General features: G+C 49.7%; 1 protein-coding gene across 1 annotated transcript in view; it reads right to left on the bottom strand.

The window, feature by feature from the left end:
* Nucleotides 1-10,720, bottom strand: part of LOC108801199 (AT-rich interactive domain-containing protein 3A-like) — a 113,642-nt gene that overhangs the window by 94,875 nt on the left and 8,047 nt on the right. Inside the window, exon 2 of the mRNA XM_018573130.1 lies at nucleotides 9,197-9,880. Within this exon, the coding sequence (XP_018428632.1) occupies nucleotides 9,197-9,880 (684 nt within the window). The remainder of the gene's footprint in view (nucleotides 1-9,196; nucleotides 9,881-10,720) is intronic.

Consider the following 10,720-nt stretch of genomic DNA (forward strand, 5'->3'; position numbering starts at 1 on the left):
CCCCCCATAAGACTCCTAATTGTTGTCTTATAGGCCATTAGCGCCCTGCGGCAGTCTGCAGATTATGGGATTACCGATGGCAGGTGACTGCGGATGGCCAGGTATGAACGTTGCTTCTTATTTACACATCGCTGACAAATGGACACGACGGCCACGATAAGACAAATGAGCATCCCAGACAGGCACACAATGGGACATTTCCAGACAATGGACATCGGGGCGTGTCAGGGCGCCGCGTCATCCCCGGGGAGAAGATGGCCAACGTGGAGAAACCCCGATGGCCGACGAAGATTGAAATAGAAGTTTAGAGGGGGCCTTCCACATTCACGGGTCAGTCCACCTAGAACTCGTATCTCAGTGCTCAGTAGATGGTGGAGAATGAAATCCCCTGACAGTTTCTTCTATCTCTCAGGGACTCAGGAGCTCCCACCATCCCTGTGCTGAGTTCCCGGGTCTGTACACCGGCTGTGCCCATTATGAGGAGCTCCCACCATCCCTGTGCTGAGTTCCCGGGTCTGTACACCCGCTGTGCCCATTATGAGGAGCTCCCACCATCCCTGTGCTGAGTTCCCGGGTCTGTACAAATATACAGGGGTACAGGTAACATACAGGGGTACGGGTAATATACAGGGGTACAGGTACTCCTAGAATGAGATCCTAATAGGTTGGACTTGATGGACAAATGTCTTCATTCAACCTCAAATACTATGTAACTATGTAACTATGTGTATATACGCAATATACAATTTTGCTCTTGCGTTGTGTGTGAATGAGGCCTAAAACTTTATCTCTGTGTGACCTTCAGGGAAGCCGCACAGCCTAATAATGGAATAAAAGATCCTGAACGAAGGCAAACAAAGGGAAACTGAACCTGCAGAAGGTAACGTTTACTTTTCTTTAAATCAGGGCCGGGCACATCCCAAAAAGCCGGCAAGTCAACGCACTTAAGAACCTGAATGTCTTTTGTTCTTGGCAAGAGAAACACGTGACCTCCAATCCCTACGAATCCCTCCATGGACAGGAATGTCCAGCCAGCGACCGATCGGTGACAAAGGTCAGGGAGCCGAAAGAGTGAGACCACCAGCTATTAAAGAGAACCTTCCATGAGAAATGAAAGGTCCGTGAATGCTCTCCACCCACCAAAGTCAAATCGTCTACAAAGCCGTCGCTAACAAGAAGAAGAAAACACCTCGGCCCCCCGGCTTTCCGACGGCTGCTGGAGACCCTTCAGGGATAGCTGGGGGATCGAAATCCAGGAAGAGTGCAACCCAGTCCACGGTAGGGGGGGATTTTCCCGGGATTTTGAGTACTCAACTATTTCCATACAAGTTGACTTTTTTTCTACCACAGTGTTCAGTATGAGAGTTCTCTCATGCGGCTTCTATCTTGGCGCATGCGCACTTCATTGCTTGGCGAGTCGGAAAACTAGGACTGCATCGTATGCATTGAATATCAGTGTACAGCCAGCTATAGCTCAGCCAGCCACTGTATATCGGTCCATGCACGGCCACTCAGCCAGCCACTGTATATCGCTCCATGCATGGCCACTCAGCCAGCCACTGTATATCGCTCCATGCATGACCACTCAGCCAGCCACTGTATATTGGTCCATGCATGGCCACTCAGCCAGCCAGCCACAGTATATCAGTCCATGCATGGCCACTCAGCCAGCCACAGTATATCGGTCCATGCATGACCACTCAGCCAGCCACAGTATATCGGTCCATGCATGACCACTCAGCCAGCCACAGTATATCGGTCCATGCATGGCCACTCAGCCAGCCAGCCACAGTATATCGGTCCATGCACGGCCACTCAGCCAGCCAGCCACAGTATATCGGTCCATGCATGGCCACTCAGCCAGCCACAGTATATCGGTCCATGCATGGCCACTCAGCCAGCCACAGTATATCGGTCCATGCATGACCACTCAGCCAGCCAGCCACTGTATATCAGTCCATACATGGCCACTCAGCCAGCCACGGTATATCGGTCCATGCATGACCACTCAGCCAGCCACGGTATATCGGTCCATGCATGACCACTGCGTATGCTAGCTCATGTATGCCGGCACAAGATCCCATCGCACCCTCGCGGCTCATCTCTGATCTCCTTTATTTCGTTAGTAAGATCAGCGTCAGTGATTCAGAGTCCCAGTCCGTGCAGATAACTGAGTCCTTCCTTATCTGCCTCTGACAATAATTCACCACGGCCTGGTATTATACGTGTTTATATTCGCCATAATGTCTAATCCTGGACTGTATATACTGTAACGAGCTGAACATTCCTCTCGGCCATCAGCGCCCTTTGAACCATATGATATTCCTGATATACAACTTCTAATCGAGCTGACAATGAAGCTTTTCTTCCTGCCCTGCGAGCAAAGCAGAATATTCCTGTACTATGCAAGCCACCTGCTCATCACCCTGCAAATACCAATATATCTGGCTGTCGTGGTAATCCTCTAGCTGCGGGGTAGCCAAACTCCGGCACCCCCAGCTGTGGTGAAACTACAAATCCCATGGTGCATCTCTCTTCGGGGAGTCATGTCTGTGAGAATCATGTCTCATGGGATTTGTAGTTCCACCACAGCTGGAGGGCTGGAGTTTGGCTACCCCTACTCTAAGGCTGGGTTCACACCTAGGCGTATTGTATATGCGCGTTTGTCGCGCGTTTCACATCGCGCGTTTTTACCGCGATTCGCGGTAAAAAAAACGCGCAACAAACGCGCGTTTCCGAGGGCTACTTGGCTAAGCCCAATGGAAACGCGAGACCAAAACGCCCCAAAGAAGTACATGTACTTCTTTGGGTGTAGGCCGTTTTGTATCGCGTTCGGATGGGCGGAAATACGGCAAGGTGTGAACCAGACCCATTGAATACAATGGGATTTAGATGTTTGAGCGTTTTGTAGAGCGTTCGTCGAGCGTTGAACGCGCTACAAAATGTTCAGGTGTGAACCAGGCCTTAGAGCTTCAATGCTTTCAGTCTATGACCCAAAAGAAGTGTCCAGATGAGTGCTGGTCTTTCCTGTGACCTTTCTAATCTCTATACTTGCACTGGGTCAGCAAATTAGTATGGAAGCCGGCGGATTAACGTGACAGCCAGGCAAGTAGGACATTTAGCAGACCGTGCACTTCTTCTCATTTCACCCAAAGGCGAATGGAAAATGAAGTCAATTCAGAAACAAAGTGAAATGGCCCTCAAATCGTACGGAGCAGCCATAGAAACTCAGCCAGGTTAAGGTGGAGCTGCAGCTGAGACATTACAGATTTTTATTCTATACTAATGCTATGCGTGTGCTGGGAGATTTCCCTTCACTTCCTGTCCTGGAGATGCAACAGGAAATGAGGAAGAAAAGTCTAGCGGATATCCCAACTTTGCTATTCGATACTGGCCCAGGTGTCCTTATCAGGAGATTCCCCCCTCACCTCTTCTTCTCGGGACAATTGTCCAATTTTGTTTTTTTTTCCACTCACTTATATGGGCCTGGTACAATTCAGGCCAACTGAATGGGACACTGACTCTGACTGTGTTACTGCCGCCGTTGTCTTGGACACCTCCAGGGATAGACAGCTATTTCCCCTCCTGTCATTCTTTAGGACCTTGGTTCTCAACTGGTGGGTCGCGACCCTGTGTTCAGGGGGTCGCTTCGTGCCTTCCACTTTTCTAGGTGAGAGGGTTCCTCTGCCTCCCCCTAGCGCAGCGCTGTCAGTTCTTGCGCTGAGTAGCCATTCAGAATATGCTGCCCGGCGCCGAGTGTCAGCTTGAGGTGGGATGGGGGTATGGCAGCGAGGGAGCTCCATCCATACGTGCCTTGCTTACTACTCTCTCACGTGTCCTGTAGAGGTGCCTGGACCGGAGTGACATCACATTCTGGCTCCCGACACCTATACAGGGCACACAGGGGAGCTGTACAAGCAATGCACATATGGATGGAGCTCCGTCACAGCGCAGCAGCCCACACTGGACCCCAGGATGAGGATCCGCTCCTGTTCTCGTAAGGTAGGGGGACTGGGTGGATCTTAAAAAAAAAAAATTAAAAACTCTTTGGAGTGTGTATGTGTGTGTGTGAGGTTGTGTCTATGGTTGTGTATGTATGTCAGCGTTTTTGAGGGCCCTTTCACACGAGTATAGTGCGCTAATCGCATAGCGTTAACGCACTGTACCACGCAATCGCAATTACCATACATCCTGGTGTGGGAGGTGCGTTGCTTTGCCATTCATTTGAATGGTACCCCAAACGCACCGCCCACCCACACATCGTACGCCCGCGCCAGAACGCACCCTAATGCCGTGTGTTCCATTGCAGTGCGACTCGGGTCGCGACTTAATGACCGAAGACAAATGAGGGTCTTGAGGTTGCACAGGTTGAGAACCCCTGATTTAGGAAATATCTGGCTGTCTGCGGGCACCTTAAACATTCTGGGCTGTCCATTAATTTTTGGCTAGCGTCAGTAAAAAAAAAAAAAAACCCAATGTTTGAGATGTCACCCGGCCTCCAAATGTCTCTTTGGGATCATTCCCTTTCCCCTGACAAATAATCTTTAGGTAATTATATTCGGCAATACAAAGTCAGGAACCTGCTCGACCCAAGGAGCTCACACCCAGCCTCAGCACTTCAGCGGTGACAACAGAGATGCCCCGGGTCGGACCTCTCACCTCATTTCCTTCCTCGAGCCTTACAGAAACCGGAGTGTGAATGTAGGAAAGAGAAATGACTTCTGAAAATCATTAGCCAGAGTAAGGTAATGGGGCCCCACTCCGCCCAATGAGGGGACGATTAAATGACTAAATAAATCATTAAAGAGAAGCACAGGTACACCTTAAATGTACATTCAGATAAAGTGGAAGCCTTCACTTACCTTCACTTAAAGGAGAACTATGGGGTCAGGGCTTTTCCCCATAGTTCTCCTAAGGGTAACAGGAGGACACAAACTAGCGTCCTCCCGTCACCCTAAGCTCAGTATATAGGGAGCTACAGCTCCCTATATACTGAGACGCCGCAGCTGAAACGGATCCCGACAATTATGTCTGCGTGACTGACAGCTGGCTCTGCCTATCTAGAGGCTGTACCCGCCTCCTCCACGTCCGTTCCGCCAGTCAGCGCTGGAGGATCGGAGCGGGGAGGGGGGAATCCAGTCCCTCCCCTGTTACGGCTCTCTGCCGTGACAGGATGGAGAGGTGAGCGAACGCCGGTATGTGTTCGCTCACTTCCCGATCTACTGAGCCGACCTGTGACAGTCTCATCGTCACAGGTCGGCTATAACTATAAGGATGAGTGAAAATCACTCACCTCATAGTTCTCCTTTAACCCCCCTGCCCCCACCACCACCTGACAGTAGATAAGCAGAGATGTTCCAAAAGTCAAAGCCTGCCTTCAAAATCCCACTGGCTTCCATTATGATCTGCGTCACATACAGTAGGTGCAGCCAACCTCCGAAACCCTTTGAGCAACAGAAGGCCTTCAAGGGCAGCCAAAGAAAGCCAATCAATGCAATGGTACCTTGGTGAATTGGTGAGGATTCTGAGCTGGACACATCTAGAGGTCAATATGAGGCCACGTTCACATTGAGCGATTTATCGCGCGATTTTTGCAGCGATATCGCTCATATTTCTGCGCGATATCGCTCTATGTAGCTTCACCAATACATTTCAATGGAGCTGTTCACATCTCGTCGCTCAATATCGCTCAATATCGCTTGTAGCTCGTTGCCGGTAGCTTGTCGCTCCTACATGACCCTTCGCGATTTTGAGCGATATTGCTCCTGATTGCATACAGCCCAATAGGAAGAAGTCGCGCGATGTCGCTCAATATCGCTCGTCGCGCAATATCGCTCAAAGTCGCGTGATTTTCTAGTCGCTCAGTGTGAATGGGGCCTCAGAGGGACAAGTGTAGGCTTTCTCCACAGGAAAATCTCTATAAGGCCTCATTCACACTGAGCGACATGAAAATCGCGCGATTTTGAGCGATATTGCGCGACGAGCGATATTGAGCAACATCGCGCAACTTTTTCCTATTGGGCTGTATGCAATCAGGAGCAAAATCGCTCGAAATCGCTCTAAAAAAGGGTCATGTAGGAGCGACAAGCTACCAGCGACGAGCTACAAGCGATATTGAGCGATATTGAGCGACGAGATGTGAACAGCTCCATTGAAATGGATTGGAGAAGCTACATAGAGCGATATCGCTGCAAAAATGGCTCAGTGTGGCCTAAGAGGATCTGAATTCAAAACATTTTAAGCTTTGGATGGAGTAGTCAATGGATAGGACCCCATCTGTGTCTTCACTGGGATGGATTCACCCACTCAGGTTTTCCTGGTGACTGTTGTCACCTTGACACAAATAGTGATGAGAAACCCAAAACTGTACAAAATGAAGACATTATGCAAAATAAAAAGCTCACAATTCCACATTAGAATGCATTTTGGTGATACTTTGCCCAAAGTTCATCACGCTCTTGTTAATGACTAATACTCAGAGAGAAAAAAAAGAACATTCGGTCTCATGCCTTACCTGTTTGAACTGCTCCTCGTACGTCCACTCGTGATGTCCCGATTGTCCATTAGGAGATAAGCTGTGTGATTGGGAACTGGTATTTGGTAACTGTGATTGGTTGACCCTGGACAGTCCCTTGGTAGGTGAGCCAGGGGGTACATTTGAGTTCATCTCCATATGTTCCTCCTCTTCTTCCCCTTCCTCGTCATCCATGTCGTCATCATCAAAGTCTACATCTTAATCTACTGAGCCGACCTGTGACAGTCTCATCGTCACAGGTCGGCTATAACTATAAGGATGAGTGAAAATCACTCACCTCATAGTTCTCCTTTAACCCCCCTGCCCCCACCACCACCTGACAGTAGATAAGCAGAGATGTTCCAAAAGTCAAAGCCTGCCTTCAAAATCCCACTGGCTTCCATTATGATCTGCGTCACATACAGTAGGTGCAGCCAACCTCCGAAACCCTTTGAGCAACAGAAGGCCTTCAAGGGCAGCCAAAGAAAGCCAATCAATGCAATGGTACCTTGGTGAATTGGTGAGGATTCTGAGCTGGACACATCTAGAGGTCAATATGAGGCCACGTTCACATTGAGCGATTTATCGCGCGATTTTTGCAGCGATATCGCTCATATTTCTGCGCGATATCGCTCTATGTAGCTTCACCAATACATTTCAATGGAGCTGTTCACATCTCGTCGCTCAATATCGCTCAATATCGCTTGTAGCTCGTTGCCGGTAGCTTGTCGCTCCTACATGACCCTTCGCGATTTTGAGCGATATTGCTCCTGATTGCATACAGCCCAATAGGAAGAAGTCGCGCGATGTCGCTCAATATCGCTCGTCGCGCAATATCGCTCAAAGTCGCGTGATTTTCTAGTCGCTCAGTGTGAATGGGGCCTCAGAGGGACAAGTGTAGGCTTTCTCCACAGGAAAATCTCTATAAGGCCTCATTCACACTGAGCGACATGAAAATCGCGCGATTTTGAGCGATATTGCGCGACGAGCGATATTGAGCAACATCGCGCAACTTTTTCCTATTGGGCTGTATGCAATCAGGAGCAAAATCGCTCGAAATCGCTCTAAAAAAGGGTCATGTAGGAGCGACAAGCTACCAGCGACGAGCTACAAGCGATATTGAGCGATATTGAGCGACGAGATGTGAACAGCTCCATTGAAATGGATTGGAGAAGCTACATAGAGCGATATCGCAATGTCTGCGTGACTGACAGCTGGCTCTGCCTATCTAGAGGCTGTACCCGCCTCCTCCACGTCCGTTCCGCCAGTCAGCGCTGGAGGATCGGAGCGGGGAGGGGGGAATCCAGTCCCTCCCCTGTTACGGCTCTCTGCCGTGACAGGATGGAGAGGTGAGCGAACGCCGGTATGTGTTCGCTCACTTCCCGATCTACTGAGCCGACCTGTGACAGTCTCATCGTCACAGGTCGGCTATAACTATAAGGATGAGTGAAAATCACTCACCTCATAGTTCTCCTTTAACCCCCCTGCCCCCACCACCACCTGACAGTAGATAAGCAGAGATGTTCCAAAAGTCAAAGCCTGCCTTCAAAATCCCACTGGCTTCCATTATGATCTGCGTCACATACAGTAGGTGCAGCCAACCTCCGAAACCCTTTGAGCAACAGAAGGCCTTCAAGGGCAGCCAAAGAAAGCCAATCAATGCAATGGTACCTTGGTGAATTGGTGAGGATTCTGAGCTGGACACATCTAGAGGTCAATATGAGGCCACGTTCACATTGAGCGATTTATCGCGCGATTTTTGCAGCGATATCGCTCATATTTCTGCGCGATATCGCTCTATGTAGCTTCACCAATACATTTCAATGGAGCTGTTCACATCTCGTCGCTCAATATCGCTCAATATCGCTTGTAGCTCGTTGCCGGTAGCTTGTCGCTCCTACATGACCCTTCGCGATTTTGAGCGATATTGCTCCTGATTGCATACAGCCCAATAGGAAGAAGTCGCGCGATGTCGCTCAATATCGCTCGTCGCGCAATATCGCTCAAAGTCGCGTGATTTTCTAGTCGCTCAGTGTGAATGGGGCCTCAGAGGGACAAGTGTAGGCTTTCTCCACAGGAAAATCTCTATAAGGCCTCATTCACACTGAGCGACATGAAAATCGCGCGATTTTGAGCGATATTGCGCGACGAGCGATATTGAGCAACATCGCGCAACTTTTTCCTATTGGGCTGTATGCAATCAGGAGCAAAATCGCTCGAAATCGCTCTAAAAAAGGGTCATGTAGGAGCGACAAGCTACCAGCGACGAGCTACAAGCGATATTGAGCGATATTGAGCGACGAGATGTGAACAGCTCCATTGAAATGGATTGGAGAAGCTACATAGAGCGATATCGCTGCAAAAATGGCTCAGTGTGGCCTAAGAGGATCTGAATTCAAAACATTTTAAGCTTTGGATGGAGTAGTCAATGGATAGGACCCCATCTGTGTCTTCACTGGGATGGATTCACCCACTCAGGTTTTCCTGGTGACTGTTGTCACCTTGACACAAATAGTGATGAGAAACCCAAAACTGTACAAAATGAAGACATTATGCAAAATAAAAAGCTCACAATTCCACATTAGAATGCATTTTGGTGATACTTTGCCCAAAGTTCATCACGCTCTTGTTAATGACTAATACTCAGAGAGAAAAAAAAGAACATTCGGTCTCATGCCTTACCTGTTTGAACTGCTCCTCGTACGTCCACTCGTGATGTCCCGATTGTCCATTAGGAGATAAGCTGTGTGATTGGGAACTGGTATTTGGTAACTGTGATTGGTTGACCCTGGACAGTCCCTTGGTAGGTGAGCCAGGGGGTACATTTGAGTTCATCTCCATATGTTCCTCCTCTTCTTCCCCTTCCTCGTCATCCATGTCGTCATCATCAAAGTCTACATCTTCCCCTTCACTTTTGTGCTTAGAATCTTCATCCTCTGATTTCTGGACTGGGGTGCGTGGAAAGATCAGAGAAGTCCGGTTCTGGGATAAGGTTGAGCTGGATGATGTGGTAGTGGGGGTTGAATTGGTGGTGTTGGAGATCGAGGGGGTGGTCACCGCCGCGGCGGCTGCCGCTCTTACAGCGGCTTGGTAATGGCGTATAGCCAACGCTTGTTGCTGAATGCGTGACTCCACCAGACAGCGCAGTTCTCTGTCCTTTTCCTGGCGCAATTTTTCCTCCATGGCCAACCGAGCAGCCTGTTGGCGCTGCAAGTTCTCCATGACGGCTTCAAGCCTCATTCCGCCACCTGTGGAGAGCGTCTGAGGGGGCTGGGTGGGACGGGAAACGGAAAAAGGGGAGACATGATGGGAAGAAGTAGCGACAAGGAGAGATGGGAGAGAGGTAGAGGCCGGGAATGCTGCTTGCTGGAAGGAGTGGATACAAATAGAAAGAAAAAATAGTTGAAGGAAAAAGAGGAGAATAAAAAGGAGAGGAAAGAGAAAGGGAGAAGGGAAGGTGAGGAAACAAGAGGGGTGGCGAAGAAAGAGGGGGGAGAGGAGACAGAAAGGGTGGGGAGGAGAGGAGAGAAAGTAAAATGGAGAGGAGGCATAGTGGGGGGAGAGACGAGAGAAGAAAAATAGGTGAGTGGAGAATCACAGAGAAGAATGGTGAAGGAGAAGAGGAGGCAGGAAAAGTGAGAAAAGGAGAAGAAGATGAGATAGAAGGGTTGGGGAGAAGAGAGGGAACGAAGGAAAGAAGGAAGAAAGAGAGTAGACACACCAACAGGTGAGGACAAGAAAGCATAGAAGAAAGAGATGAGATAGGGAGTGGGGGAGGAGAGGAAAGAGGGGAGATGAGGTGACAGTAGGGATGGGAAAGCAAGAAAGTAGAGGGGAGGAGAAGTCAGGAGGATAGAAGAGGAGAGAAGAGGTATGGGGAGAAGAGGAGACAGGGCGTGAAAAGAAGAAGAGGCAGGAGGTGAGGGGTGAAGCAGGAGAAGACAAGGAGGAGAAGAGATAGGAGGAGTGGGGGAGAGAGGAGGCAGAAGTAGTAGGGAGGAGAAGGGACAGGAGGGGTGGTGAGTAGGGGAGACAGGTGGGTGGAGAGCAGAGAAGAGGAGGTAGGGATAGGGGGAGGAGAGGAGACAGGAGGGGTGAGGAGAAGAGGGGAGAGAGGAGGAGGGGAGGAGAGGAGACAGGAGGGGGGAGGAGAAGAGGGGAGAGAGGAGGAGGGGAGGAGAGAGGAGGAGGGGAGGAGAGAGGAGG

The sequence above is a fragment of the Nanorana parkeri genome, unplaced genomic scaffold (genome assembly GCF_000935625.1).
Source record: "Nanorana parkeri isolate BGI_ZX_2015 unplaced genomic scaffold, ASM93562v1 scaffold2248, whole genome shotgun sequence".
Taxonomy (NCBI): domain Eukaryota; kingdom Metazoa; phylum Chordata; class Amphibia; order Anura; family Dicroglossidae; genus Nanorana; species Nanorana parkeri.